At 27.9% G+C, this 27498-nt stretch overlaps 9 protein-coding genes across 24 annotated transcripts; 4 read left to right on the top strand and 5 right to left on the bottom strand.

The window, feature by feature from the left end:
• Positions 1-93: 93 nt before the first annotated feature.
• On the bottom strand, positions 94-5200 carry LOC126925981 (zinc finger protein 568-like). Of its 2 annotated transcripts, none has more exons than XM_050741998.1 (14): positions 5060-5200; positions 4276-4546; positions 4073-4194; positions 3894-4015; positions 3680-3822; positions 3434-3602; positions 2946-3366; positions 2509-2846; positions 2085-2431; positions 1861-1934; positions 1551-1779; positions 1292-1464; positions 945-1217; positions 94-647 (listed from the first exon to the last, which is right to left on the bottom strand). In XM_050741998.1, the coding sequence occupies exons 1-14, from the start codon at positions 5195-5197 to the stop codon at positions 462-464; spliced, it is 3006 nt and encodes a 1001-aa protein (XP_050597955.1). In that variant the 5' UTR covers positions 5198-5200; the 3' UTR covers positions 94-461. The 2 variants fall into 2 exon arrangements, with proteins under 2 accessions (XP_050597955.1, XP_050597956.1); XM_050741999.1 differs by lacking the exon at positions 5060-5200 and adding an exon at positions 4899-5010.
• Positions 5109-6785, top strand: LOC126926004 (N-terminal Xaa-Pro-Lys N-methyltransferase 1). Of its 5 annotated transcripts, none has more exons than XM_050742058.1 (5): positions 5109-5257; positions 5795-5988; positions 6081-6267; positions 6331-6436; positions 6505-6785. In XM_050742058.1, the coding sequence occupies exons 2-5, from the start codon at positions 5800-5802 to the stop codon at positions 6743-6745; spliced, it is 723 nt and encodes a 240-aa protein (XP_050598015.1). In that variant the 5' UTR covers positions 5109-5257; positions 5795-5799; the 3' UTR covers positions 6746-6785. The 5 variants fall into 5 exon arrangements, with proteins under 5 accessions (XP_050598015.1, XP_050598013.1, XP_050598014.1 ...); XM_050742056.1 differs by having other exon boundaries at positions 6066-6267; XM_050742057.1 differs by lacking the exon at positions 5109-5257 and adding an exon at positions 5491-5617 and having other exon boundaries at positions 6066-6267.
• An 83-nt stretch (positions 6786-6868) lies between these two features.
• On the bottom strand, positions 6869-8763 carry LOC126925999 (heparin sulfate O-sulfotransferase). Of its 4 annotated transcripts, XM_050742047.1 has the most exons (8): positions 8683-8701; positions 8306-8588; positions 7961-8187; positions 7805-7890; positions 7597-7735; positions 7393-7490; positions 7174-7331; positions 6869-7099 (listed from the first exon to the last, which is right to left on the bottom strand). In XM_050742047.1, the coding sequence occupies exons 2-8, from the start codon at positions 8415-8417 to the stop codon at positions 6888-6890; spliced, it is 1032 nt and encodes a 343-aa protein (XP_050598004.1). In that variant the 5' UTR covers positions 8418-8588; positions 8683-8701; the 3' UTR covers positions 6869-6887. The 4 variants fall into 4 exon arrangements, with proteins under 4 accessions (XP_050598004.1, XP_050598007.1, XP_050598006.1 ...); XM_050742050.1 differs by lacking the exons at positions 8306-8588; positions 8683-8701 and adding an exon at positions 8716-8763; XM_050742049.1 differs by lacking the exon at positions 8306-8588 and having other exon boundaries at positions 8683-8740.
• An 821-nt stretch (positions 8764-9584) lies between these two features.
• On the bottom strand, positions 9585-10790 carry LOC126926012 (AP-2 complex subunit sigma). 2 transcript variants are annotated; one of them, XM_050742077.1, is made up of 5 exons: positions 10654-10790; positions 10475-10575; positions 10077-10226; positions 9840-10013; positions 9585-9765 (listed from the first exon to the last, which is right to left on the bottom strand). In XM_050742077.1, exons 2-5 carry the CDS (start codon positions 10475-10477, stop codon positions 9664-9666), a joined length of 429 nt encoding a protein of 142 aa, XP_050598034.1. In that variant the 5' UTR covers positions 10478-10575; positions 10654-10790; the 3' UTR covers positions 9585-9663. The 2 variants fall into 2 exon arrangements, with proteins under 2 accessions (XP_050598034.1, XP_050598035.1); XM_050742078.1 differs by having other exon boundaries at positions 10077-10200.
• LOC126925979 (cilia- and flagella-associated protein 44) lies at positions 10759-17716 on the top strand. 3 transcript variants are annotated; one of them, XM_050741992.1, is made up of 24 exons: positions 10759-10955; positions 11034-11196; positions 11273-11412; positions 11482-11776; positions 11853-11997; positions 12079-12269; positions 12335-12577; positions 12640-12818; positions 12878-13016; positions 13087-13360; positions 13441-13681; positions 13751-14021; positions 14101-14264; positions 14568-14780; positions 14864-14970; positions 15039-15093; positions 15214-15394; positions 15465-15650; positions 15709-15906; positions 16000-16536; positions 16625-16796; positions 16912-17210; positions 17290-17482; positions 17544-17716. In XM_050741992.1, the coding sequence occupies exons 1-24, from the start codon at positions 10759-10761 to the stop codon at positions 17561-17563; spliced, it is 4803 nt and encodes a 1600-aa protein (XP_050597949.1). In that variant the 3' UTR covers positions 17564-17716. The 3 variants fall into 3 exon arrangements, with proteins under 3 accessions (XP_050597949.1, XP_050597948.1, XP_050597950.1); XM_050741991.1 differs by having other exon boundaries at positions 17290-17635; XM_050741993.1 differs by lacking the exon at positions 15039-15093 and having other exon boundaries at positions 14864-14974; positions 17290-17635.
• LOC126926010 (uncharacterized) lies at positions 17590-18346 on the top strand. The gene is made up of 3 exons (XM_050742072.1): positions 17590-17761; positions 17842-17984; positions 18077-18346. The coding sequence occupies exons 1-3, from the start codon at positions 17590-17592 to the stop codon at positions 18230-18232; spliced, it is 471 nt and encodes a 156-aa protein (XP_050598029.1). The 3' UTR covers positions 18233-18346.
• A 215-nt stretch (positions 18347-18561) lies between these two features.
• On the bottom strand, positions 18562-22500 carry LOC126925991 (asparagine--tRNA ligase, cytoplasmic). 4 transcript variants are annotated; one of them, XM_050742020.1, is made up of 11 exons: positions 22388-22500; positions 21539-21699; positions 21124-21240; positions 20592-21002; positions 20345-20502; positions 20137-20280; positions 19879-20027; positions 19649-19777; positions 19316-19565; positions 18938-19201; positions 18562-18856 (listed from the first exon to the last, which is right to left on the bottom strand). In XM_050742020.1, the coding sequence occupies exons 3-11, from the start codon at positions 21155-21157 to the stop codon at positions 18725-18727; spliced, it is 1671 nt and encodes a 556-aa protein (XP_050597977.1). In that variant the 5' UTR covers positions 21158-21240; positions 21539-21699; positions 22388-22500; the 3' UTR covers positions 18562-18724. The 4 variants fall into 4 exon arrangements, with proteins under 4 accessions (XP_050597977.1, XP_050597978.1, XP_050597976.1 ...); XM_050742021.1 differs by lacking the exon at positions 22388-22500 and adding an exon at positions 22106-22123; XM_050742019.1 differs by lacking the exon at positions 22388-22500 and adding an exon at positions 21792-21935.
• Positions 22501-22574: 74 nt separating this feature from the next.
• On the top strand, positions 22575-24761 carry LOC126926001 (TATA-box-binding protein). 2 transcript variants are annotated; one of them, XM_050742053.1, is made up of 6 exons: positions 22575-23304; positions 23385-23515; positions 23575-23818; positions 23891-24089; positions 24199-24328; positions 24546-24761. In XM_050742053.1, the coding sequence occupies exons 1-5, from the start codon at positions 23011-23013 to the stop codon at positions 24273-24275; spliced, it is 945 nt and encodes a 314-aa protein (XP_050598010.1). In that variant the 5' UTR covers positions 22575-23010; the 3' UTR covers positions 24276-24328; positions 24546-24761. The 2 variants fall into 2 exon arrangements, with proteins under 2 accessions (XP_050598010.1, XP_050598009.1); XM_050742052.1 differs by having other exon boundaries at positions 22576-23304; positions 24549-24761.
• Positions 24762-24934: 173 nt separating this feature from the next.
• Positions 24935-27417, bottom strand: LOC126926003 (exosome complex component MTR3-like). Its single transcript, XM_050742055.1, has 4 exons — positions 26930-27417; positions 26090-26343; positions 25397-25543; positions 24935-25292 (listed from the first exon to the last, which is right to left on the bottom strand). The coding sequence occupies exons 1-4, from the start codon at positions 27075-27077 to the stop codon at positions 25020-25022; spliced, it is 822 nt and encodes a 273-aa protein (XP_050598012.1). The 5' UTR covers positions 27078-27417; the 3' UTR covers positions 24935-25019.
• Positions 27418-27498: the final 81 nt, after the last annotated feature.

Below are 27498 nucleotides of genomic sequence, written 5' to 3'. Positions count from 1 at the left end.
ATCTTGACATTTACAAATTTTGTTAAATCATGTAACTCCTTAAAGATAAAATAAGAAAAAATAATTTGTTTGAAGAATTTTCTGCGTACACCGTTTAATTATTAACCAAATTTTATTAATTTGTAGCGTTCACATAGCCGCTTCAAAGATTAAACAGCTGAAGTTATTATTCCTTAGATTCTGATAAACGTAGTCAGCAGTTTAACCATAGTGTACATGTTTTATATTTCAAAAAATACGGAATAATTAAAACCTCTACCTTTAACATCTCTTAAAAAATTATCTGTTTACCTAAAGGCAATTATGATAGTACATCGCTTGATGAATTCTACAAGCTAGCAAAATTTTATTAATAACTAAATAGGGTGCTTTAAAAATTCTGTTTTTCTGTTAAAAATAAAGCACGATCACATTTGAATAAATTTAACATATAGAATTGAAGAAATTATACACATATGATTTTATACAATAGTCAGGTACTCAGAAGCAAGTTGCATTGGATCAACATGATAAGAAGTAACTAAACGAACTTTTTGCCCATCTTGTGTTGTGAATTCTATTGCTTGTTCGTTATCGGCGATCCCCGATTGTTCTGTATCCTCCATTTGATTAATCGTTGCAACAGCACTTGCATCCGTATCTTCATCCTATTACATTTTAATTAGAATTGTATGTAACAATAAAATTTTTTATAAAATACATAATAATATATTAATTTATGTTATACTATGTATTTGTAAAATGTTAGAATTTGTAAATAGAGCAGTTTCTGTTTAATTGTAACTAGTTTTTATAACTCAGTAGATGATTTCCAGAAATTACATGTAGATCGATTTTCTTTCTATGACCGCTCACCTCTGAATGAGTTTAAAGAGAAAAAGTATCGAATGCTCATCAGATGTAAGGAAGCTTATTAATTGAACAATTTTATTTAAACATATTACCTGCAATGCCTTTACGATCGCTTCTGCATCTGTTTGTACAGTTGAAATATTTTTCACTTTTGTTTCTACCGTATTAGAAATGTCGACATTCTTTATGTCGGAATTTTGATTAACGTGTACACTTAATGGTGCTGTTAATTCATCTGGAATAACACCAGAATGAACTCTAATTTCTTGCCCGTCACTAAGTTGATTGACAAATTGACTTTGAGATAATAACTGTCGGGCATCTTGAATTGAAAGAGGAATTGGGTTACCTTCTTCATCTGTAATCTGTAAATATAATTACCGTTTTATTCTTTTGTTATTACTACATAATAACAGTTTAATATCTTATTCATCTTTACCTGCAGTTGAAGATCGGATTCTGAAAGTTCCACATTTATTCGTTCATTTGAGTTATTATTTTCATTAGCATGACCTGTATTAGAAAGCATACTATCATTGCTAACGCTTAAATGTGATAATGATTGATTTACATTCGTTTTCTCCTCTTTATTTCTCATCATTCCAGCATCAACTGATTTCAATGTAAAATATGGATTAGTTAAATTAGAAACAGATGTAAATTAATAAATACAAACGTTATGAAATTGTCATTTTTACCGAAATGTAAAGTTCGAGACTGATTAGGATCATCTGGATCTTGGTATGAAACATATATAATTTGTTGAATACCATCTCCTGATGTCTCATCTGTTGCAATAACTTGAGCCATTTGATCAGTTAATGAATGTTCATCAGATTCTTGAGAACTTGGTAAAATTTGCCAAACTTCTCCAATTGGAGAACCTTCTATTTCATTTATCGCAGAAAGTTTGGTCTCCCTATGTACCTAGAAGCAACTCGATAATAATTCCATCTTATTGAACTTCTCACTATTGAATCTATTAATACAATTTGGATTCTCTCTTACTTTTTTATGCTTTGTTAAGTTTGAACAATCAGCAAATGCTTTTCCGCAAACATCACAGGAATAAGGCTTTTCACCTAACAAATAAGAATATATGAAAACACATTTTTAAAAATAAATCTTAAACACATAAATTAATAATAAATAAATTAATTAATTAGTAATAAATTAATGTTGAAATTTTTGATAAAAATAGTAAATTTGTAAAATCAGAATAAAAATGTTACCAGTGTGTAAACGAAGGTGCTTTTTCAAAGCCCATTGTTCTGTAAAACCTCGATTACAATGAGCACATTGAAAAGGACGTTCTCCTTTATGCCTGCGAACATGACATTTCCATGTATCTTTGTGCAAAAAGCACTTTGCGCAAAATTCACATTTCCAAGGGCGCTCGCCAGTGTGTCGTTTAACATGTAGCTTAAATTGTGAAGAAGTAGTAAACTTTCTGCCACAGTAATCGCAGCAATAAGGTTTTTCTCCCGTATGTATTCGCATGTGTTCTTGTAAATTTCCATTTTGTGAAAAACTTTTATGACATACCTCACATGTATATGGTTTGTGTCCTGTATGCCACCTAAATGTGAAATTATTTGTTTATTTAACTAAATTTAAATCAATGTATATAAATATATCTTTTATTTGTATAGTAACCTATAATGTAGCGTGAGACTAGTTTTATGTGCAAATTGCTGACCACAAATTTCGCAAAAATATTTTTTTTCCCCAGTATGTGTAGATTGATGATTGATTAGATTTGCCTTTGTTTTAAAACTGGCATTACATGATTTGCAAATGTAAGGCCGATCATCAGAATGTACAAGCTGATGACGTTGTAACAATTGCTTGTGTTTAAAACTTTTTCCGCATTTATTGCAAACAAATCGACGACCATTATTGTGTTCTGCTTCTTTATGATATACTACAGAACTAGGATGATTGAGTACTTTTCCACAAATATCACATGGATACTCTTTCTCTAACTTATTTCTCTAAAAAATAATAAAAAATATTTAATTATTATATTTTTTTTATATATTGGGAACCTTTATAATTTTTAGAGTATAATTTATTCATATTCATTCTTTTACCTCGTGTATTGACATATGATGTTTTAAAGCCGCTTGTTCTGTGAAATTTTTATTACAAATATTGCATATAAATAATTTATCACGTTCATGAGCCATTTTTAAATGCAGGTCATACATCTCCTTTGTTTCAAATAACTTTTCACAGTGTTCACATGGAACATTTTTCTGGGAATCACTAGAATTATTTGAATTATTTGTATGTTGTTCTTCAGTCAATGCATGATCAAGTGTATTAGAAATATTATTTTCTTCGGATAAACGTTTTGATTCAAAGGTTGAATCTTCAACAATATGCTCAAAATCTTGATTAACATCATCTCCAATATGATGAGTTGCCTTCTGATGCAATTCTAAATTTTCTTTACTTGTAAATAACTTTTTACATTCCGAACATTCATATTTTATGCCTTTGTGGAAACTCCTAATTATAAAAAGCAAATATTACTTTCATTTCATTCAACGTTAAAATTTCGCTAAATTCTATTTACTTGTGTACAATATATCTGCTACGTTGAAGAAACCCTCGACCACATAATTGACACGTGAACTTATTTCTTCTACGACGTAATTTTGGTCGACCTCGTCCTCTACCTCTGTTTACTATCACTAACTCTCCAAGATCTTTTCCTTCTTCAGATTCTAAATGACCAATTATTTCTAAAATATACAAATGATTATTGATAAATAATTATTAGATAAATACCTTTAAATTAATCTATTTCACTATTTTTTACCTTCTTGGCTATCAGGAACAGACATATTTAACTGTTCTTCAGAATCTTCAAAATTATCGGGATCATCATCGTCTTCTTCATCAATTACTCCCTCCTCCTTATATATTCTTTCTAGCTCTTTGCCTTGAACTGCCTCCATATATCTGAATCATTTCATATGCTATTATAAAAATGATAGTAATTACCTTTAAATGTTTCTCCTTACAATCAATACCTTTTGGGAACTTTACGCTTTCTACGGCGTCTTCCATCTCCATCTACTTCATCTATTTCCTCTTCATGTTTATCTTCTTCTTCTTGATTCACTGCTTCTAGTACATCTCCCTTTGTTAATTCCTGAAATTTAATAGTTTAAAATATTTTATCTTAAACAAACATGTTACTTTTACAAACCACAGATATGTTCTCTGTGTGAGATTTTGGTGGACGTCCTCTTTTTCGTTTGGGTTTACTTAATCCTTCCATTTGTAAACTCATTTCATGTTCTGCAGCATACATAGAACCATCTGGCATTACTATTAAACAATATCATAATTAAAAATTTTGCAACAGATTTTTAATTAGAATGTAATATAATCTTTAATATAAAATAATACTTTTTATTATTATTTGTTGCTCAAAGTGGTCCTCTTCGTTATATCTTGGAATAATATCTAATTGTGATGTTTCTGATCTAACATCTGTGTTCTCCTTTTCTGCACGTAAGCGTTCTCGTTCAGCTTTACGTTGTTGTTCTATCTGATGCTTCCACATCTCACGAATTTTCCTTTGACCATCCACCAATAATTCAAAAAACTGTATCGTAGCCTCCAGTTGAATATTACATCCAGGACAAATTGTACGTGGTAATTTCCCATCATCTCGAATCTTTAATGAGAATTGTATTACAACATTTATTTGAAAATAAATTCAATGCTTCTTTTTGTAGTATAACCTCAAACAATAAATCAATAATTACGCCAATTGATATTCATTATTTTTACATTTTGCAAGAGATTATTTAGAAAAACTGAAATTTCGTACATCTTAAAATGAAACTTATATGACGAACAAAAACATTAATATTTTAAAATAATATCATATCGAATCAAATATAATAGGATTAATAACAATACACAGTAACGAATATGTTTAACATTAAATCATGAACATAACTAGAATATTTATTATCATTTTAAAAATTTTATTAACAAAGACAATGTTCTGCAATCATACTAACATTTATAAAAATTATAGTAAATTCTCAGACAAGTAACAGACAAAGTAAATAACAATGTACAGTGTACAGTATCAGGAGGAAATATCGAACATTTGATTCTGGTAGTATTTGTGTATAAAGCAGGAAGTCAAGTTAGAGTCTAATGTTTCGAAATTTCGTACCTTGAGCGGCAAGTACCGATTGACCATAGAACTTAAATCTGGATCATCACCATCTGCCATATAGAGTAATTCTCCATTACCATTATCTTCTGCACATAACCGACAAATTGTTGAATCATAAAGTCGTACTTCTGCCATGATTCCAAGGGAACTGCTCACTAACGACTCACATCGATTTTATCCTAACCAAACCGACCAGTGAGTACGCACAACTATTGCACACAATTTATTTTAACCATACGCAATGTAATCCACCATTTGAAAATTTATGTATAAATTTTCGTACTATGTAAAGATTTTGGTTCTTTCCTACGTAATATTCTTTTAATAAATTTATCTTTAAATTGTAGAAAAGCTTTTATATACAGTAATCGATATGTTGTCGATATTTCGACTTCACAGAACAAGCAATATATCGATATTTTATAATCGATATAAGTCGATATAATTTATTAAATGTCGATGATAAAGTATACAATTTTTAATGTCAGTTCTATTCATAAAATTTTTGTTAACAATATCTTATTTGTATATAAACATTATTTCATAATGTAACAGGTTTTTATTAAATATAAAAAGTATTAAAATATTTAGTTTTTATGAACAAGTCAATGCTCACTTTTTATTAATTTCTTTGAACACGTTACATGGTGTTTTGATTGTTTTTCATTTTACATAATTAAATTTTTTGAATATATAGATAAAATGAAATTGATTATGTTATTGATTACATAGGTAAGATGTATTATTTATCATCACCAAAGATGGAAAAAGAAGAAAGTACACTCGAAGGGCATGAATTTTATACAGCAGCTGTCAAATACTGGGAACATGTTCCACCTACAATAGATGGAATGCTTGGAGGTTTTGGATTTATTTCTCAAATTGATATAAAGGGATCCACAAAATTTTTAAAGGCTTTGTTTGAGGTATATATTATAATGATTAATTTTGTAATATTCAAGATTCTTATCTTTAAGTTTTTTAAATATTATGATACCTAAAGTTTGTTTTATTTCAGTTAAAAAATCCTCCATTGAAGACATATGCATTAGATTGTGGTGCAGGCATAGGAAGGATAACTAAGAATTTATTATTAAATCATTTTAAACATGTTGACTTAGTGGAGCAAAATTTAAAATTTCTAGAAGTAGCTAAAACATGTTTGAAAAGTCATTCAACAAGAATTTGCAACTATTATCCAATTGGTAATACTCCATTGGTTTATACAAAGTAGAAAAGACATTTAATTGATTAAATCATATTTCAAGGACTACAAAACTTTTGTTTTACTACCAAGTATGATGTCATTTGGTGCCAATGGGTTTTGGGTCATTTAAAGCATGATGATTTGATAGAATTTTTTAAAAAGTGTTCGTAAGTATTTTGTTTAGCCTTAATAAAAGTTACAAACTATTTTTAGTCATCTAATAAAACTTTTATAGGAGTGGCCTAAAATCTAATGGTGTAATAGTGATTAAAGAAAATGTGACCAGTTCTGAAAATTTGGAGATTGATACAAAGGATTCATCAGTGACACGACCTCTTTCTGAATTCTATCGTATATTTCAGGAATCTAATTTAGCTTGTATAAAGGAAGAAAAACAACATAAATTTCCACATGGATTGTACCCAGTTTACATGTTTGCTTTAAAGTCAGATAACAAACTTCAAACCTCAATGTAAAAACTCATAGAGTATTGAATAAATTATTTCATTACCTATATACATTCTATCAAAAAATTATATTATATTTAATATTATAAATTTGAAGTTCGTTCTAATTTTATAACAATTCCAAAAAGTATCTCTGCTTAAAAAAGTAAATTTATTTTGGACGTATCTTTTCATACATAAATCGTTGATTTACATCTTGAGGAGAAGCATTTATAAGTCGTTTCTTTACAGCATGGAAATGCATTAAAGCAAAGTTATACAGTTCATTTTCCATCTTCCAAACAACAGATTTTTGTATTTTGTCTATTGTTTCAGGTCGTGGATTGATTTTTTGAGTAGTTTGCCGCAAATGTGATTTATTATCTGCAATTTAATAATTCATTAGTAATTTAAAAAATCTTATTTCTTAATAAAATTTTGATTATATCATCTCTTACTATGCAAAAAAGAATTATAGGCTCCTCTAAAGAAACGTGGAAGTACAATTTGCAAAATTTCTACAAATTCTGTTAATTCTTCTGTCACTCCTACAAGGAGATAATGTTTTTGTAAATTTCTTTTTGCTTCTTCTAATGCCCAACTATTTCCAATTTCCCTATTAAATAATATTTGTTCATTATAAATTATGATAACTGTAATAATTCATTAAATCTTACCAACAAGCAGGATCATGACCACACAGAAATGGTATTTGTAACCACATATTGTCAGGATCACAATCTGGTTGTCCTGCCTCAATACACTCGTCAAAAGTCTACAAAAATATATGTGATTTAGCATGATTAATATAATAATAATAAATATAAATTATTATTATTATTATTATTATTATTATTATTATTATTATTATGAATACAAACCTTGGTGTCTCCATGCTTTTTTCTGATTAAATGTGGCCTAAAATTATCTCCATATCTTAAAAAGTAGTAATAGGAAACAAATCTATCTAAAGGTTTACGCAAGATATTTATGTATAAAGGCGATTGTCTTACACCAAATCTAAAGCATAAACATAATTTTTAAAAATAAAACAAATGTTTTTCATAATGAGTATTTCTGTATACTTACTTTTCAAAATTCAAGAATGCAACATGACCATGATAAAATGCTGGCTTTTTTGTATTCCAAACAGTTATATTATTTGCAAATTGAATCTATAATTTTTTAATGTATATTACAAATGAATTAATAAATAATAACAAATCAAGGATGATATAATATTACCTGATTAGGAAGTGTAAGCGTATGCATGTTATTAGAGACATTAATATGTAAAACATGGTATTTGTTGTGTTTGCACAGATCGTAGACCAAACCTACAAAGCTGGTTGATGCTGTCTTTGGTACCCTGTTGTAGATAATGATGAGATCGTCAAAAGTTGATTTGTAAGAATGCTCACTAGCTTCAATCCCACTTTGAATATTGTTTTGTTCTTGCGTGATGGCATTGTCTGGAAGTACGATAGGATACCTATGTTATTCCATCACCTTTAACAGAACGAAATATTAAAAGGATGAAACTTTTGCTGTTACGAATTAATAAAATTAATTGTCTATTATAACGCCTACGCAATAGTTTGTAGTGATCCTCCAGGAAATTTAGTTTCATTTTTAAATAAATGATAGTGATTGTGAATATCACCACTAAAATCCATTGTAGTAAAAAGCTTCTGTGTATCATTATTTTTCTTATTAAGTTTTTAATTGTTCTTTGTCATATGAGCAGGAATATACACTTCATGAATTTTATGCTACTACCGTTTTTAACTTATAAATATTGATAAACTGTACTATACGACCAGTTTTATACGCAGATTCACTAAACGATAGTTATTTTGACCCAAACCAAACACTATTCATTTTTATTAGTTAATAATATAATAAAATAGCAATTATATGTATTTTAGAAACAACATTAACTACAATTATTAAATATACGTATATACATATAATTGATATTTTATCTCCGTGAAGCTCACTTATCCACATCAATGAAGTTCACTTCTATTACGTAAGTCGATAATCTAAGTCATCGATTAATCGCATATCGAATATCGATTATATTGAAACGAATATTGATGTATAAACCGAACAACTATTTTCAAAACTATGATAATGAAGATATTAAAATTTAATAGCTATTTAAAAATAAAATATCGTTGATAAAAAAAGTGTACATTTAAAATATGAATTGAATTAATGCATATTACGATATATAATTAACTTATAGTAATTTCAATATTTTTAATTCTTTCAAACAATTGTCAAATATTTATTTAAAATATCATACTTTTCATATAATTTGTTAACACGTAGAATTAGTATATATAAAAATTATAATATGAAAATTAATTACATGTAATGCTTCAAGTACTTACATTTTGTGAATACATTTAATATAGTCTCAAGCAGAGCTTTTAAAAATCAATTGTATATATTAACTTTGCAGTAAAAAATCTCAGTTTATATGCGAAAGTTATATTTTTGTTTATTGATAAAATTATAATATTTATATGCATCTTTTAATTTGTACAGAATAAGTAATAGTATATGTTATGTTTATATGTAGCAACATATAAAATGTTTTTATTATAACTTTCAAACATATTTATTTTCAAGTTCATTTAAAATTTACATAAGATAGAGTATGTATATCATTTAATAAAATGCATCATATAATAAAATTGATTAGTAAATACATTGCTTGTATGAAATTTTAACAATCAATATAAATTCTTAAAATGTTTCTCACTAACATTTATTCTAGCATTTTTATATTTTTACATAATAGTATCCTAAATTTATCATGTAAAAAAAGCAATGAAAATTAATAAATCAACTAACAGGATTTGTTGTCCTCGATGTATTTTACTTTTTACATTTATATAATATATTCAATTAATAGAATTAAATAATGTTAAATAAGTTTATTCCAATGAATTTAACATCAGGAGTTGTTTCAATACCTTTGTTTGACTAGTTTCCCTTATTTCACCAGCTAAGAACATTTCATCTACAACTGTATAGACCTATAACAAGTTTCACATTAGAATAAAATTACATTGTAATATAAATTTAGATATACACATACATAAAAAATTACCTTATAAAAATTAAACACAAGGTCCAACTCACATACATTATGGAAATATTCATTTAGTACTTCAACAAAATTATGTATTGCTTCTAGGTAACATAGATTATTATCATTGACATCAACGCAAATGCAAAAATATAAACCGGCATATCTTCTATATACAATTTTGAAGTTACGAAACTAAAATATGAAAAATTCAATATTTAATACATATTATAATGATACATGATATATAAAATTTACCTCAACAAAGTTAGTATGTTTAGCATCTCGTACAGTCACCACTGCATGAACTTCTTCTATTAGCTTCTGCTTCTCATCGTCATCAAAATTCATATACCATTTTGCCAATCTCGTTTTTCCAGCTCTGTTTTGAATGAGGATGAAACGGATCTGTACATTATTTGACATTATTGTACATGTTGTTTTAGATTACATTACATGTAATTACATTACATTTACTGTACATTATTGTTTTAGAGTTTATTCTGTTTGAATTGATAAATAATTTTGTAAATATATAAGCATTTACAATTTATAAGCTTTATTATTACAAGAAAAGAAGAGATTATATTTTACACTATTCAAGTAATGAAAACAAATACATTTACCAACACTTAATACACTTAATAATTACTTACCATGATTGATCTGTCTTTATAAGCTAACCAATGCTACAATTGCTGCACTTGACAATCGATTAACAAGAATACACGGGATCGAGTGACATTTGTTGACGCCCCTAAACCATCAAATTATGAATTAAACCGCACTCGTGTCTAGAAATCTGATAAGAAAATCTAGACAGTTCAATAATTACTTATAACAGTATATAACAAAATTTCAATTAAAATAAAGTATAATTGAAATTATTGAGAAAATACATATTTGTTCTATATTAGCTCTTTCTGCTTCAAATAACAAAATGGCCGATGGTGGCAAATTTGAATCCGTAAGTGGTGAAGATCTAGGACAAAACATAGAATTAAATTGGGAAACCCAGTATGAAAGCGTTGAGCAAAAAGAAGAAAACATAAATCAAGAGGAAGAAAAAGAGGAATATTCACTTATAGCTCGAAAACCTGATGATGGAACTATACCTGAAAATATTTTAGAATTTTTGTATCCTTAATAAAAAATAATCATTTTTCTTTCACTACATCTTTCTTCTTACATATTATATATTTAAATATGTGTTAGTCATTCTTATGGATATAACTGTCGAAAGTATTTCAATCTTTGTGTAGTCGATACAAATACTATTGCTTTTGCTGCTGGCAATTTAATTCAGTTTTTCAATGTAAAAGAAAATAAAATGTGGTTTAAAATAGGTTCTGTTGGTACTGGTATTGGGCACATATCGGTAAATATTTGTATCTTTTTTTTTTAATACTAAAAAAGATTTAAATTTAAAAAATTCTATTATATTTTATTCTTAGAAAAATCCTATTTTTGAACACATTGCTGTTGGGGCAAATGGAGAAAACCCTCTAATAAATATTTTTAGCTGGCCACTTATGAAAACTATAATTGTTTTAAAAGGTGGAACAACTAAACGTTATTTTCATTTATCATACAGGTAATCGTGAACCTACACAATTATTATTTCATTACAAAAGGTATAAAATTACATTTTGATAAATTATAGTCCAGATGGATTATTATTGGCATCGCAAGGTGGTGAACCTGATTATTATATATCACTTTGGAATTGGAAAGAATCAAACATTATTTTGCAATGTAAATCTTATGTTCAAGATGTATATAATGTCACTTTCTCTAAATATATTCCTGGCCAGTTAACGTCTAGTGGAATAGGACATATTAAATTTTGGAAAATGTCTAAAACTTTTACTGGATTAAAACTTAAAGGTGAAATTGGTAAATTTGGGAATACTGAAATCTCTGATATTATAGCAATTCATCCCATGCCAAATGAGACTGTAAGAAAACATTAAATCTATTAAATAATAAAATTTATAGCTGTTTTAAATGTATAACTTTGAATAAATTTTTTAGATAGTCTCTGGTTGTGAGTGGGGTAACATACTCTTATGGGATGAAAGTTTAATCAAATTGGAAGCACGTAGAAAAAATAAAGAGCCAGCACATGTTGGTTATATCTCACAATTTGAGTTGCTTAGTGGAGAAATTATATCAATTGGTAATAAAAAAAATCTTATATGATTAAAAATTTAAAAAAACGTATATACAATAAATTATATTATGATCTGCGATAGTGTAGGATCTGATGGATGGATACGATTTTGGTTCTATGAGACTATAGACCATGCTGATCTTTCTGATAATGAACAATTTCTTGAAATTCAACCAATTTACGAATTTCAAATTGCAGAGGGAATAGAAAATGCAATGCTTATGAGTATCCAAAAGCAGGAACCAGATAACCCTGAAAAAACCATGTGGTATGCTCAGGTAAATAAGCACATTGTATTTAGGAAACATTCCAACATTTCAATATTCAAACAAATATTTAATAGGATGGAAATGGGGGACTGTGGCTACTTGACCTTTGTACTAGTAAAAAAGAACATGTTCAACAAAAACTTTTTACATGTCATGCTGGTCCTATTGTCGATATGGATACAGCAGATTGGGGACCCTTTGTAGCAACGCTTGATAAAAATGGAAATTTGCATATTTATAACTACATAGAAAAAGAATTAAATTTGATTTATAAATTTTATGACACTAGTAGTCAAGTAATTTGGCTTCCATGTAAGGTAAATTATTTCATTTTATTTTTAAGCGTTTTATACAAATACTATTTCATAGAAATGTTTAGATTGAAAAAACAGGTTCAACACTCGTATGTGCTTTTGAAAATGGTATTATTAGGATGATTACAGTAACAATACAAACAACAAATACCGGAAATGTAAAAATGGATAATACAAAACTAATTCAAGTTTTAAAACCACATTCAATGCCAATTACTGTAATGTCTTTAAATATATCTTGTAGGTACGTATTATATGAACAAAATGATTGTACTTTAATTGTTATATATGACTTATTTTTAGCTTATTAGTAACGGGTAGTGATGATGCCACTATTTTTCTATTTAATATTCATACTACCAATAATTATCCTGCAATTGCACCTATTGGCTATGTGAAACTTCCATCAGCTGCTACTTGCATGACATGGAATCCTCAAGAAGTAAATACAATTATTGAATACAAAAAAAATGTAATAAAAAAACAATAATTATAATTAATCATACAAATAGGAAGCAACTCTATTAATTGGATGCTTACGAGGAGATTGTATGGAAGTAAAATTGCCTACGATACCTCAGTCATACACAACAACTTCTTATGAATTAGTTAAATGTAGACCTGCATCATTTAAATTTGAATCAGTGAAGTCTGCGATAGAAAGACAAACTATAAAAGAAAAATATGAAGCAGAGAAAGAAGAAAGACTCAAAGAAAGGAGAAAAGAAATGGAACGATTAATTGCTGAAAATCCTCACATAATAATTGATGAAGATACATTTCTTAGTAATTATTTATTTTAAATTACGCTTTAGTAACTTAATTTAAATTGTATATTGCTTCTTTGTATTTATTTATTTTTTCAGCGGAGCTTGATGAAAAAGAAATGATTCTCCCAGAAATTTATATTCCAGAAACTCCAAATAAAGTTTTAATAGCACAATATGGCATTGATGGAAACATATGGTTATTTATGGCTGGGTTTGATGCAGGATATGTTTACGAATATCCACGTCCATTATCTGTAAAACTAAAACATAATAAACCCATTAGGAGTAGAATAATCGAACATGCAATAGACACAGAAATGCATAATTTCCTTTTTCAGTAGGGACATTTATAAATATTAAAAAAAAAATAAAATATATAAAATTAAAAAATTACGGATGTTTTTAGGGAAAATAAGAAATATTTATATTTGGGAACACAATATGGACAGCTTTACGTCGTTAAGATAAAGGACAAAGATCCATTAGATTTTTCAGACTGTTGGATTTTACAAACACATGATCATTATAATGGACACATCTCTAATATTTTATTCGGTTATAATAAAGAGATATTGTTAACATGTGGCCAAGATGGAAATATATTTTCTTTTAAAATCAATGATGATACACCATATGAGGAATATGAAGTACCAAAGTTAGAGTATTCTCTTTTTATAGTAAGTTAATTTCTAATTAATTAAGTTATTTTTTAATTAAGTTAAATCTAGTACTTATAATTGCAATATTTGTAATTAGCCTGAAAGTGTCGAAGATATTGAAGATGCTGATTATCCAAATTTGGAAGAAGTAATTACTAAAATAGAACAAGATAGAATTTTTTCAGTTGCAGAGAAGAAAAAGAAAAAAGTACTTGAAATCATACATGATTTAACAGAAGAATATGTTAAAATTATTACAAGGTATATGTCCTGTTTTCTTAATTACAGAAGCAAAGGACCAAAACAACAAATGATCTTGTTTTATATTATTATTATTATTTTGATGTCCTCTCTTTTGTAATGCGATAATTAATTATACATATGTTTAATTTGGAATTGCCTGGATTTTATATTTCTTGATTCTTTGGTTCAATGTTTTTCATGTAATTTATTTATTATTGTTCTTGTTATTACTACTATTATTGTTACTTTTATTATTATTGTCATTATCATAATCATCATGCTTGTTAAAGTCTATTATTGAGATTTCTTTCGTTTATTAAGGAATAAACATCTCCTGCATTCACAACGAATATCACAGTTTGAGCTGGATCCTAGAATAGTAGAAGACTTAGAACAGCAACTGAATACACATAAAACCTTAACAGAACGAAAGCTACAATTTGAAGTAGAAAAGAGGAAATTAGAATTACAAAAGCTTATGGACCATTTTGTTACATCTATTACTTACTTACCTTTTGCAGTGCATGGTATATTGTAAGTATTATTGTTTTTTTAATTATATTCATTAAATAATGTTTACTAAAATTACAAGGTTGTTTATGAAAATTTAAAAACAGAGATGAAAATAGAGCAGTATATTCTTTGAGAGAATTACACCTAGATACTGACAACATTTTAAAATGTATGAAATTGCTGAAGGACAAAGATGAGCAACAGAAAGTAGGCAGGTATTTTTATTTTTTTATTATATAAATTTATATTATGTTTCTTAACTTTAAATTATTTTACAAGAAATGGAATTGCAGCTAAAGTTGGATAATAATTTATTCTGCGAAAAAACAACTTTGTATGTCCTTTACTATTTATAATATTTGTATGAACTATTATTAATTAACTAATTTTTAGTCATGTAAATTATTTAAAGATATTTTACTCTTTTCATATGCATTTTGTTATTAAATTATAGAATAATGCAAGAACAGGTTAAGGAAGACAAACAGAAATCAGAAGAACAAGAAATACAATATTTGGAAGGACTCTTAGCTGAAGATTTTAGCGATTTATCATCTGGATTAGGATTACAAATTAATCGAATGTTGTTAAAGTACAAGGAAAAGAAAGCTAGATTGATTGAACGACAGAAAGAAGTAAGTACTTTACTATAGAAAAGATCACAATAAAAATAATGTGTATCTTTCAAAAATATGTTATATATAGTGGCAGAAACTACATGCAAAAAAGCCAAATTTAGTTAAAAGTCGTTTTGAAGATGCAGTTTTCCTTGAAAAAGCGAAACAATCCATTGGTGAATACAATTTGAAAATGAATGTCGACTTTAGTTTAATGAAGAAAAAAGAAACTGCCGCCATAAAATATAAACAACTTATAGATTGTAGAGATAAGGTAAAATTGATAAAAAATTCAATGCTACAATAGTTTTTGACATAATTATTTTTTATAGCTTCATCATTTGCGAGAGAACTTTAATACAAAATTGAAAACGATTGCATTGAAAAAAGAAAAGATGCAGAAGAATGTTACTAAATTAACAGAAGTTCTTAAAAAAATTCACACAGAAATTCCATTAAAAAATATAAAACCTTTACCACATCCACCAAAACTGTATTTTGATATTGAATTTCCTGAACATAATCTTGAAGTTAGTTATATTTTTTTAGTTAGTTAGATATAATTAATGATTACTTGTAACTAAATTTATGTAAAATCCCTTTTTATAATAATACCGTTACAGCTTCAGAAATATGTATCTATGTCGGAGAAGGTGCAACAAGTAAAACGCCAAAGGCAATCATTAATTATAGATCAATTAATAGATCATTCTGATTTAGAATATGAAGTATTATATTGTGATGATAAAGCTATCTTTCACAAAGGACAAGAAAGTCTCTATATTCTTATCTCTGCTTCACAAATGAAAATAAAGGATCATTCATCCATAGCTGGAGATTTAATTCGAAATCTTAATATAAATGACTCTATTCAAACTATCTGGGAACGTGAAATGAAACGTTCTCGAATGTGGCGAAAAATATATGAACAAGATTGTATTTTACGATATATCAGTGCCGAATACAAACAATTGGAAAAAGATTTGGATGAACTAGAAGAATATCGATTAGACGTAGTATATCAAAGTACATATATAAATCTGAATTTGTTAACTCTATACGAAGAATTTATGATCCTGCGGGAATCTGAAACAATGGAACATGCACTTGAAGAGAAAGTTATTGATAAATCAAATGAACGTGTTACAATGATGTTAAAGGTTATTATCCCTATAACAAAGATAATAATGATTTATATATTAACCAATTATTTATTAACAACATTATATTAATACATGATGTTAATAGATTCAAGCTACAAATATTAATATTGCTGCACGAGAAGAAGAAATAAAAAAATTGCATATAAAAATTAAAGATACTGCTACTGACTTTACAAAAGCTATTGCTGATAATAAATTTCAAAATTTCCTTCAAAAAATATTCAAGAGAAAATATACAGCATTAAAAAAACAAAATGGTATTAAATTTTCTTTCTAAAATTTTTAACTTTATAATTTTTAGTTGAGCTAAATTGTTTAGATTAGTTAACTTTAATAATTTTCGTAGTTAATTTTCGTAATTATAATTTGTAGGTTCTTTAGATTCGATTACACAATCATCAGAAACTAGTTCTGAAGAAACAGATGAAACAATAGATTCTGAAACTGAGTACATTCCATTTGATGAAAATGTCTGCCCAGTGGGCTGTGATACACAATTATATGACATGGCATTTTCTATGAGAGAAAAACGATATACATATGAATTGCAAATCAGAGAAGAACAAAGAGAAATAGAATTATTGCAGAAAGAATTAGATACTGATATCAAACATTTAAGAATTATTGAAAGTACTTTAAAATACAATGAAGAAGAACTGCAAAATTTTGTGGTATTTTTAATCATTATTATATTATATATATAATAATTTGCAAAATATCTTATGAACTAAAGCGTTTTATTTTTCATAGCTGGATAAGCAAAAAAAATTAAATGAAATTAATGTAACAGTCATATTAAAAATTCATCAATTACAGCACATATTAGACTCTGGATGCACTGCAAGCATTCAAAATTGTATAGTTTTTAATAAAAAAGAATTAGCGAATTTATATGCCAGAGTTGGAGAATTGCAAGATGAAACATACAACTTAGAAGAAACCCGCAAGTATACTGAAAAATATAATAGTTTCTAAAAACGGAATATATTTATGGTTTATTGCAGGAAAAATGAAGTACATCTAAAACGAATAAAATTGGACTTAAAATATATGGAAACTCAAAATAAGAGGCTGAAGGAACACATTAAAGAAAGAATGATACAAAAATTTGGTTGTAAAGTGTCTTTGATTAACCTTTATCAGACTATTTTACAAAGATTAATTTATGATACAAAAATTGATGTACGGAAAATTATGAAGAGTTTATCTAAAAACATAGAAAGTAAATTATAAAAATTTGGAATTTTATAAAATTATTTTGATAAAAATTTAACAAACAATTTTAATAGTAAAATTTTTTAGATGCAAAATGGAATTGTAATAAAGGATTAATTGTTTTAAAAACTTTAATTCGAAATAATACCGAAAAGTTAAGTTTCTTGACAATATTAGAAAAAGAAAAATTCAAACTTAGAAAAATTTTGGAACAAACTTTACTCTCAGAAGTAAGAGAAATTTTGTTGCACCTACATATATCAATATACTGCGTAATTACATTTTTTAGATTATTTAACTTAATCATTATTTCATCTTACAGGAAAATATGCTACAAATAGAACATGAGCACAAAGTTGACATAGTTGCACTTGAAAATATTCTTTATAATCAAATACAGCAAAAACATATACTGCAATATGATATAGAAAGTCTTAAAACTGGATCAAAAAAATTATCTTCAATTTGTTTGGATTAAAATATATCATAAAAATATTAACTTTAAGTATAATTATTAATTAATTAATTATATAGTGGTTTATTTATATAATCATTTGGCACTCTTGAAAATAAAATTTCTTGAATTGGCCAATTTTTGATTTGATTTTCGGCGTTGTCACCGACCATGTCAATCCAATGATCGCGATATATTCTGATAGGTAATCGTTACGATGGTTAAGAGAAACATAGGAACATTTCCTTCGCTATTGTCTCTCCTATTTTATACATCGCACCTCATTCCGTAACGGTCACCGATCGGAATATATATTAATACATAGATATGTTCAAACATAAATCACAAATTCATAAATTGATAATTGCTTTAATCTTGATTTATTTTTGAATACAGGGATTTCTCATTTTCCAATAATTCTGTCGGAATTAAATTTTTGAAAGCTTGCAATAATTTATCAATTAATAACGCAAATTCATTCATCAGATATAAATAATAATGTTCATATCTTATATTCTAAGGTCGACAACGTTCCAAGAAACGTGGATAAAGACATGCTTCGCGTATATGATATCTATTCAAAAGCCAGCATAAAAATCTTTCAAGACCTAATCCAAATCCACCATGAGGACAAGTTCCATATTTTCGCTAAAAGAAAAGTGCATAAAAAAATTTAGCGAAATTAACATAAGACAATATGTCATCATAAACAGAATCGATGGTGCCTACCTGATCGGTATACCAATAGTATGGTTTTGGGTCTATGTTTGCACTAGAATAGCCTTCCAACAATTCATCATAGTCCCAAATACGCATCGAACCTCCAACTATTTCACCAACATTCGGTAAAAGCACATCCACCGATTCTGTAAGACGTTTGTCATCAGCGCAACGTTGCATATAAAATGATTTGATTTCTGCAGGAAATCTACACAACATTATCGGTTCATTTATTATATCGGTCATTTTTCTCTCTGGCATTTCTGGAATGTCCTATAGATGAAAAAGATTATTATTTCTTTTCCTCCTTTTTTCCGCTAACATAAATAAAACAAAGGATAAGAATTTTGTAGCAAAACAATAATCAAATAATTTTATTGAATGTACTTCGCCAAATTCATAAAATGTTCCATCATCTTTGGTTATATTGTTAATTTGAAGATATTCAATTGCATCTTTGTAATCCATTCTTTTGAATGGCTTTCGTGGTATTTTAAAATCAGGATTTAATTCTTTGACTAAATAACCAAACTTTGATTTAAGGACGCGATCAACGACATCACATATCATATCTTCTAATCGATCCAATAATTCTTCGAATGTAATAAATGCATATTCTGCCTCCACATGTGTATATCTGGAAGTTAAATGTTTTATGTGAATTTGACTTAAAATACGCTCAGATTATTAAAAAAAAAACATCAAATTCTGCATATTTACTCTGCAAGATGTCTCCGAGTCCGAGATTGTTCTGCTCTATAAGACTGCGCAATACAATATACATCACCCATTGCTGGAAGGCAAGTTTCTAAATAAAGCTGTGAACTTTGAGTCAAAAATGCTTCTTCTCTAAAACAAAAGGTTAAATTCTCAAATGATAATTAAATTAGGTTAAGAATACAATACTGTTTTAATGAACAGGTATAAATTCGAATAAGTGATATGCTTACCCAAAGTAATCTAGCTTGAATAATGTTGATCCACCTTCTACCTGCGTTTGCACTAATGTTGGTGGTGTTACTTCACTGTAACCCTTTTCATTAAAGTGATCCCTAAATGCCTGCATCAACACAGATCTCACAAGTAATACGCGAGATGTCTAAAACAAATGAATTCACTGAAATTTATTTAATCAAATGAAAATTTATATTTATTATTTTTCTATAGTTATACTTTTAATAAATGGCTTATTACAACAATTATCTTACGTTTTCACCACGAATCATAATATGTCTATTATCTAACTGCACATCAGGAAGAGCTTCTTCGTTTAAAATGGAATCTGCACCACCAGGAGGAGATGTTCCTATTAATCTCCAATAATCAACATGTAATTCATGTCCATTCGGAGCCTAGGAAGGATAAGAAACATAGAAATTTGAGAAGCTCTTGTCAAAATTACATCTGGTATCATACATTTTTTCCTTCTGGTACGATCTTGAGAGTTCCAAATATTTCAATGGAAGCTTCTGTGGATAAGGTCAACGCATTGTACGTTTGGCATAAAATATTGCTAAGTACACATTGTAGAAAGCCTGTTCCATCTCTCAATGTAATAAACATAAGTGCTCTCCCTAAAAAGGTGTGAGATATTAATGTTAAGTTAGTAGGTACAAAGTGAATACATAATTTAAAATTTAGGTTACAAATATATATATTATACCCTGACGTCTAAGCCTATGCACCCATCCAAAAAGTTTTACTCGTTGATCTCGATGATAGATACTATCTCGAATTTTTATACAAATTGCAGGTGGCAAAGTGGTATCTTCTTGAATTATAATTGTTTTAGCTTCTTCCAAGTTCTTCAATCTTTTCTCTTCATCTTCTAATAACTTCTTTTGTTTGTCTTCATTCTTATATTCATTCCTTGCCCAAATTTTTTGTGCTTTTTTAAATTGTGATTTCGATACTATCACATATTTTTTTCCATCCTCGTTAGAATCTTGATAAAATGGTGGAAATGGCTCCTTTCCTACATAACGCATTGCTCTTAAAATCGTTTTAAAAGGATTAGTGTCAGTACCATTGCCAGTCTCATCGTTCCCATACTTTTGAGAAGTATAAATTGCATCTGAAAGAAAATTGTAAAACTTCTTTATTCCTTCATAGAAAAATAATATATATATTAAAGATAATTTAAATTTTATTAAAACCTTTTATTTTTGAGAAATTATAAAAACATGCAATTTTACCTAATAATGATTTAGAAGACTCCATCACTGGCATATTACTTCTTCTTAATAACTTTTGCCTTGTATTTTATTATCTTTGCTTTCAATTTATTAATTATAGTACAGTTGCGTTTTAATCTATGAAAATTAGAAGATTTATAGTAATTACATATCTGAACTTTTCTATGTGTGTTAGTTTAGTCTCAGTAGAACTAGTAACAATACATGTGCTGTACAAGTAAATAAGTATGTTTGTTATCATCTATACCTGATACACGTGTATTTTATAATTTCTAGTAAAAATCTTTAGTTTTATTCATTCGTGGTACACCATATGCTTTTACATATATACATACAAATATAAATCATTTATATACGTATGTATTATATGTATGATAAATACGAATGATCACAAGGTGGCTACCTAGGTACTTACTGTTAGATAGTAACGTGGCACAACGTCGCAACGCAACTCACATTTATGTAATATCTATAATTTGTATGATTTGATTAAAAGGCTAAATTTTAGTTTAGGGGACGAAACATTATTGAGTCGTTCTCTTTGCAATCCTGTATTTACCGACGTGACGATTCGACCTAAAAAAAATAAGTTTTAAGATGCGAAATCCAGTGGTTCAAAGATTAAGCGTACACAAAGTCGAGAATTTTTATCGTATTTGGCAGGTTACTTCGATGCTATATTGACTTCTAGCTATCATCTGACTGGTCCACACAAATGAGTATTGAATTTAAGTTCGCTGGAAATTATCTTGATCGGGGTAATCAGCCGTTTTGAGGCGACTGGAGAGTAACGAATATCCCAAACCTAATCTAATACCGTGTCTGTTTAAATGTTATAGATAAAGATATGTAAAAAATTAAGCGAGAACCTGTTACTAATAACAGGAAAAAATATCTATACAAGCCCATTTATTTCTTTATTTATTTCCTTTAATCGTTATTTTATAAATTCGGCAAAACTGTTGAACAGGTAACTCCTCACCGATTCTAATGTCTTTGCGATATATCCTCAAGGTTAGGGTTTCATCAAAGTCAAGGTTTGATACCATAGCTATGTACTTTCTGTCTATATTTTATATAAAATTGTATATTAGAACTTATCCGTGAACTCAGAATATCTTAACGTCAATAGATTTAAATCGCCCATTTCTTAAACCGCCCTTACACAGCCCGCAACATTTAAACAGTTTAACTCTGCCTACTTTTTTCCATTATTAATTCATTTGCACCGTATAATTATGTGTAGTTATATACTAATACTAACCCTTAACTTATGAATTTCCTTCAGACTTGCGGTTTTACAATTTGTTTCCATAAAACTTTAATTTATTTTCATTCTTATGAAAAGATTACATTATGTTGCTAGCGCCATTTACGCTCCCCGCGCCATTACGCAGGGATAATTCGAAGCAGGGAAAAGCGTTGTAATTGGGCGATCGTAGCACCTCCCTACTAATCATTGCGAATTAATTTCGAAAAAAGAAACTGATCTCTGTTAGTGGCGAGAAAAATTCAAACCTACCTTAACAGTTACAAATCTATGGTAAACTTTAAATTAAGTAGTTGTAAACAAACAAGAATGAGTAAGAAATAAGAATAAGAACAGGGATACAATAAAAATTTGAATTTATTTCTGTATAAGGAGTTTATATACTAATTTTTTCATCAAGTATAATGACAAAAATTCAAAGTATTATTTATCGAAGAACATAACCTATGAATATAATGGTTTAAGATTTTTTTTAAGATATGAGCATCATTGATATTATAGAAGTATACTGCACGTCTACGAATCTTCAGCAATTATTTGTCTACCTATAAGTTATTCCAACATTTTTTGGAGTTACGTATTTGCTATTGTTGTATTTTCCAACATAAAAGAAAAAAATGGATCAGATGTTGCCTAGTCCCGGATTTAGCATACCAAGCATTGGTACTCCTTTACATCAGCCAGAGGAGGATCAGCAAATTTTGCCTAATGCGTTACAACAACAGCAACAGCAACAATCGCAGCAACCACAACAACCACAACAACAATATCAATTACAACAATTGCATGCTATGAGTCCAAACATCCAAAGTGGAATGCTTATGATTGGGACGCCACAAAAAACTATGCATGCCTATGCAACAGCACCTACATTTGCAACACCACAAAGTCTTATGCAACCACAAACACCGGTATGATTAAAATATAATCATTGAAAATTTATTGAATGCTATCTGTAATACTAATTTAAAAAATATTATATTCTTTATAGCAAAATATGATGTCTCCACATCTACAAAATAGTAATCATATAGCTCCTCCGTCTATAGCGCCGTCTACTCCTGGTCCTATGACACCTATGACACCAGCTTCTGCAGATCCAGCAATACTACCACAACTTCAGTTAGTAAAAACATTAATTTACAATGAAAAATATTTAGTATGTTCTATTTATGTTACAGGAATATTGTTTCTACAGTTAATTTAAACTGCAAATTAGATTTAAAAAAAATAGCTCTTCATGCTAGAAATGCAGAATATAATCCAAAGAGATTTGCCGCAGTTATTATGAGGATAAGGGAACCAAGAACTACTGCTTTAATATTTAGTAGTGGAAAAATGGTTTGCACTGGAGCAAAAAGTGAAGAAGATTCTCGATTGGCTGCAAGAAAGTATGCCAGAATTATTCAAAAGCTTGGTTTTCCTGTTAGTAAATATCCTAAGATATATCATTTATTTTTTATCAATTATTATTAATTTAATCTATTTTGGATAAAGGCAAAATTTCTTGATTTCAAAATACAAAATATGGTAGGCAGCTGTGATGTGAAATTTCCAATTAGATTAGAAGGATTAGTACTTACGCATGGACAATTCTCTTCATATGAACCAGAACTCTTCCCTGGATTAATATATCGTATGGTTAAACCCAGAATTGTTTTACTGATATTTGTTTCAGGAAAAGTAGTTTTAACAGGTTAGTAATTATTGTATATTTATTAGGTGGAGATTTTGTATATATTAATAATTCATTCTCCAAACTATTTTCTATATTTCTTTTAACTTTCTTACTATCATTTGAATAGGAGCAAAAGTTAGGCAGGAGATCTATGAAGCATTTGATAATATCTATCCCATTTTGAAGAGTTTTAAAAAGCAGTGAATTTATTTTTCTTTAAAACCGTTAATATTATGCGTTACATGGGTAAAACTGAGGTAAGCTATTTTAGTTTTTATGTGAAAGACTAATAAGATAAACTTTTTCTATGTATTTCTATGATGTTAAAAGATTTAAAAAATGACTAAAATATGTAGTGAAATATATATTTAAAGATATGAAATGAACGAATTAAAGAATATTTTTGTTAAAATAATTATTTAAGGAGAAGTTAAACATTTATCAATCAAAGCTTTATTAGATAACATTTAAAAGCAGGATCTTCAAAATTTATCCTCATGGAATAACCTGAGTAAATACCGACCACTTAGGAAGTAAAGTGTCTTCTCGATAACATGGTGCCTTGATCGAGAGGTAGTTATTGCTATACAGTTTGATTTTTAACTTATATATTTATATAATGTATATATTATTGGTGTAAAACAAATTTTATTTTATTTAATGCACTAAGTATAGTTCCAATTAAATAGAGATGGCTAATATTTTATTATATGCAAATAACAGCGAAGAAAGGTATTTATACGATTATCTATATCCTTAAATATGTTCATAACTCTGTAAAAATTAGATGACGTTTTGATGTATTGTAATATTGGATTAGGTATTTAAATGCCAGATAAGAATTATATAAATATTCAAGTATATATATTATACAACTTTTTTATTATAGAAATATATATTTAAATACAACACAAAATTGTTTCTTAATTAAGTATTTTACTATTTTGTTTAATTATGTAGTTTCATAATAGTTTTTATTAAACATTGTTGAAGTACAGGACAGATATCTTTATTAGCTGCTGTTAAAATTTCTGTTGCTTGTACAACAGAATTTGTGTTAATACTGCCAATTAAAAATACTTCAGATATTTGATTATGTTGTGGAAGACTAGCTAATGTAATTATCCCATGATTAAAATCGCCTTGGTTATCTGGTTGTGTATTGCATATTGCTTCTTCTATGTCCGTAGGATCCATTAAGTAATGATTATCATATATACCCTGTATTTTTGTTAAAATTAATAGTTAAAACACAGACAATAAAACAAAGTAATTGATGAAAAAATTGTAATCTTAGTAGTAATTTTTTGAATGATATTACTTACTATAGTAGAAGCTGCAACTAAACCAAACATAGGAACACCTGCATTAGCTAAAGCAGTACTAGCAGCCATAATTGCAGCTGCTAATGAAGAACCAGCATTATCCAAGACCATTACATATACATCTACTTGAAAATTAGGAAATTCATGCTGAAAGAGCCGTATTATATTTCAATTTATCATATGCACAATATATTCATATTTTATTTTAAAAAATGCAATTTTCTGTTTTTAATACCAGGAATGAGTGAAAATATTTGATACATACTGTAATCATAATATTTTCTTTATGAATACTGAATCATAATATATGGAAAAAATTAACTAGATTCTGAGAAAATATAAAACATAAAATAAATTAAATAAATAAAAATAAATTGGTTTTATATATATTGATTTTACTTAAGATAAATAATTTTTTAAAAAGTAAGTTACTATGTACATAACTGAACCCATTTTAAATTAGATTGCAAACTTTAGCCTTAATTCTATTAGAACAAGATAAATGACATTTCTATCAGTAATTATATCAATTTGTAACAGTTATTACATGCATAATTCTATGTTAAAAAAATAATATAAATTTATAAAATTTTATAATTGCATAATCAATAGAATGTTTTACACACATATCTTACTTATGTTTTTTTATCTTAAATTACTAATAAGACTGATAATATATATACATATATTTACCAAGCACACAGCTGGTTCTAATGCCCTCTGTAAAATTAAGCTATATTGTTTTTCTTCTGCATTTTGCTGATGAACTTTTCGTTTTTGACAAGAGAATGGTGCAAATTTAAATTCACAATAAATTTCTCCTTGTGCGTAGTAGCCATTCTTGTTTGATACCTCCCTAGGATCAAACACCGAACAAACTACTTTTGTATTTCCCAATTCTATATATGCAGAACCTTTGGCTTGACTAACTATACCTGCTTTTAAAACTGTAAAAATAAAAACATAAACAATTACTTTTATATTGTCTACTTGCATATATTTATCGGTAATGTAAAAAGTAATAGCCAGCAGTTTAGTCAATATCTTCGAATTTTTCGAACTTTAATATATTAAGATCTAAATAAGCAAATATCACAAGAAAAGTGTCGCAAACAATTATAAGTGCTCTTAATTGTAAATTAAAACTAGATCTAAACCTAATTTAAATCTAAGACAAACCGTATATTAAATTTTGTAATTTCACGATTCGTTCACTAAATCTAAGCGTAACCTTAGCCTAAACCGCACAAATAATGAGTTAGAGTTTTACCATGCTCTAAGTCTATACCACAGCTATTTTGTTAACAAATATTTTATTAAACTTTCTTTCTAACTGTTTACTATTTACATTCATTCACTTAATTTGCATTTATATGGTTAGGTTTAGTTTTAATTTAACATTAAAAATATCTATAAGTGTTTGTAACATTTCCTTTTTAATAATATTTTGACTTTTTAAATAACCCTTTCCATATTAAAGTATAGAAAAGATCGTAGATACCGATCAAATTATGATGTAATTCACAGTCTTACATATTTTTCGCATTTCATTGTTGGTCCGTTTATCACTTCTTTCACTAAGATCGTATTTTACTTCGTCACTTTTTTCATCGACATCAGAGTAAATATGATAAGGCACAGTTACTTCTGGACCATTAAGTCGTTTTTGATCGATAGGCATTTTTAATGAATAGAATAGTTATTGTTTTTATTAAAACACTTTTGACCAGTAGAAACGAAATAGAAATAACACTTAAACACAGTTTATTTCAAAGTTAAAAAGTTATTAAGCTCTTAATATCCGATTCATAAATAGTTGGTTCTAATCCTATTTATTATGTTCAAGTGCTTTTTTTGAATTTTTGATTTTCGCGAACCACGTTCTTCTATTCCCTTCGTTGTTTTCGACTCCTCTGTACACCATTCGTATTGTCTGTCCTTGTCGCATAGTATCGCCCTTTCTGTTAAGAACCATTCCTATGTCAACTCATGTCACAAATGTATCGCGCTCTTTATTAGACACAGTATATACAACTGTCCTTGTCATACAATAATGCGTTCTTTGTCCTATGGACAAATCATGTGCTGACATCTATCAAAGG

This window comes from Bombus affinis, chromosome 17 (genome assembly GCF_024516045.1).
Source record: "Bombus affinis isolate iyBomAffi1 chromosome 17, iyBomAffi1.2, whole genome shotgun sequence".
In the NCBI taxonomy this organism is placed as follows: Eukaryota; Metazoa; Arthropoda; class Insecta; order Hymenoptera; family Apidae; genus Bombus; species Bombus affinis.
The sequence above is the reverse complement of the archived record's forward strand: the minus strand, read 5'-3'. Positions and strand labels throughout refer to the sequence as shown.

What these genes read in the sequence shown, in the direction of transcription:
- LOC126925981 (XM_050741998.1), bottom strand. Translation starts at nt 5,197, where the DNA reads ATGGCAGAAGTACGACTTTATGATTCAACAATTTGTCGGTTATGTGCA. An exon ending in TGTTCCTGATAGCCAAGAAG is followed by an intron (nt 3,603 to 3,679) that starts GTAAAAAATAGT and finishes TGTATATTTTAG; the next exon opens with AAATAATTGGTCATTTAGAA. An exon ending in ATCATATGTCAATACACGAG is followed by an intron (nt 2,847 to 2,945) that starts GTAAAAGAATGA and finishes ATTATTTTTTAG; the next exon opens with AGAAATAAGTTAGAGAAAGA.
- LOC126926004 (XM_050742056.1), top strand. Translation starts at nt 5,800, where the DNA reads ATGTATTATTTATCATCACCAAAGATGGAAAAAGAAGAAAGTACACTC. An exon ending in TTGCAACTATTATCCAATTG is followed by an intron (nt 6,268 to 6,330) that starts GTAATACTCCAT and finishes TCATATTTCAAG; the next exon opens with GACTACAAAACTTTTGTTTT. An exon ending in GAATTTTTTAAAAAGTGTTC is followed by an intron (nt 6,437 to 6,504) that starts GTAAGTATTTTG and finishes AAACTTTTATAG; the next exon opens with GAGTGGCCTAAAATCTAATG.
- LOC126925999 (XM_050742047.1), bottom strand. Translation starts at nt 8,417, where the DNA reads ATGATACACAGAAGCTTTTTACTACAATGGATTTTAGTGGTGATATTC. An exon ending in GCATTCTTGAATTTTGAAAA is followed by an intron (nt 7,736 to 7,804) that starts GTAAGTATACAG and finishes TTTATGCTTTAG; the next exon opens with ATTTGGTGTAAGACAATCGC. An exon ending in CTATAATTCTTTTTTGCATA is followed by an intron (nt 7,100 to 7,173) that starts GTAAGAGATGAT and finishes ATTAAATTGCAG; the next exon opens with ATAATAAATCACATTTGCGG.
- LOC126926012 (XM_050742077.1), bottom strand. An exon ending in AACATACTAACTTTGTTGAG is followed by an intron (nt 10,014 to 10,076) that starts GTAAATTTTATA and finishes TTCATATTTTAG; the next exon opens with TTTCGTAACTTCAAAATTGT. An exon ending in TTGTGTTTAATTTTTATAAG is followed by an intron (nt 9,766 to 9,839) that starts GTAATTTTTTAT and finishes AACTTGTTATAG; the next exon opens with GTCTATACAGTTGTAGATGA.
- LOC126925979 (XM_050741991.1), top strand. Translation starts at nt 10,759, where the DNA reads ATGGCCGATGGTGGCAAATTTGAATCCGTAAGTGGTGAAGATCTAGGA. An exon ending in ATCCCATGCCAAATGAGACT is followed by an intron (nt 11,777 to 11,852) that starts GTAAGAAAACAT and finishes TAAATTTTTTAG; the next exon opens with ATAGTCTCTGGTTGTGAGTG. An exon ending in TAGAGTATTCTCTTTTTATA is followed by an intron (nt 14,022 to 14,100) that starts GTAAGTTAATTT and finishes ATTTGTAATTAG; the next exon opens with CCTGAAAGTGTCGAAGATAT.
- LOC126926010 (XM_050742072.1), top strand. Translation starts at nt 17,590, where the DNA reads ATGGAAACTCAAAATAAGAGGCTGAAGGAACACATTAAAGAAAGAATG. An exon ending in TTTATCTAAAAACATAGAAA is followed by an intron (nt 17,762 to 17,841) that starts GTAAATTATAAA and finishes AAAATTTTTTAG; the next exon opens with ATGCAAAATGGAATTGTAAT. An exon ending in AACAAACTTTACTCTCAGAA is followed by an intron (nt 17,985 to 18,076) that starts GTAAGAGAAATT and finishes TTCATCTTACAG; the next exon opens with GAAAATATGCTACAAATAGA.
- LOC126925991 (XM_050742020.1), bottom strand. Translation starts at nt 21,157, where the DNA reads ATGCCAGTGATGGAGTCTTCTAAATCATTATTAG. An exon ending in ACTCGGAGACATCTTGCAGA is followed by an intron (nt 19,566 to 19,648) that starts GTAAATATGCAG and finishes TTTAACTTCCAG; the next exon opens with ATATACACATGTGGAGGCAG. An exon ending in CATTTTATGAATTTGGCGAA is followed by an intron (nt 19,202 to 19,315) that starts GTACATTCAATA and finishes TTTCATCTATAG; the next exon opens with GACATTCCAGAAATGCCAGA.
- LOC126926001 (XM_050742053.1), top strand. Translation starts at nt 23,011, where the DNA reads ATGGATCAGATGTTGCCTAGTCCCGGATTTAGCATACCAAGCATTGGT. An exon ending in TTCAAAAGCTTGGTTTTCCT is followed by an intron (nt 23,819 to 23,890) that starts GTTAGTAAATAT and finishes TTTTGGATAAAG; the next exon opens with GCAAAATTTCTTGATTTCAA. An exon ending in AGGAAAAGTAGTTTTAACAG is followed by an intron (nt 24,090 to 24,198) that starts GTTAGTAATTAT and finishes TCATTTGAATAG; the next exon opens with GAGCAAAAGTTAGGCAGGAG.
- LOC126926003 (XM_050742055.1), bottom strand. Translation starts at nt 27,077, where the DNA reads ATGCCTATCGATCAAAAACGACTTAATGGTCCAGAAGTAACTGTGCCT. An exon ending in TAGAACCAGCTGTGTGCTTG is followed by an intron (nt 25,544 to 26,089) that starts GTAAATATATGT and finishes CGGCTCTTTCAG; the next exon opens with CATGAATTTCCTAATTTTCA. An exon ending in TAGTTGCAGCTTCTACTATA is followed by an intron (nt 25,293 to 25,396) that starts GTAAGTAATATC and finishes ACAAAAATACAG; the next exon opens with GGTATATATGATAATCATTA.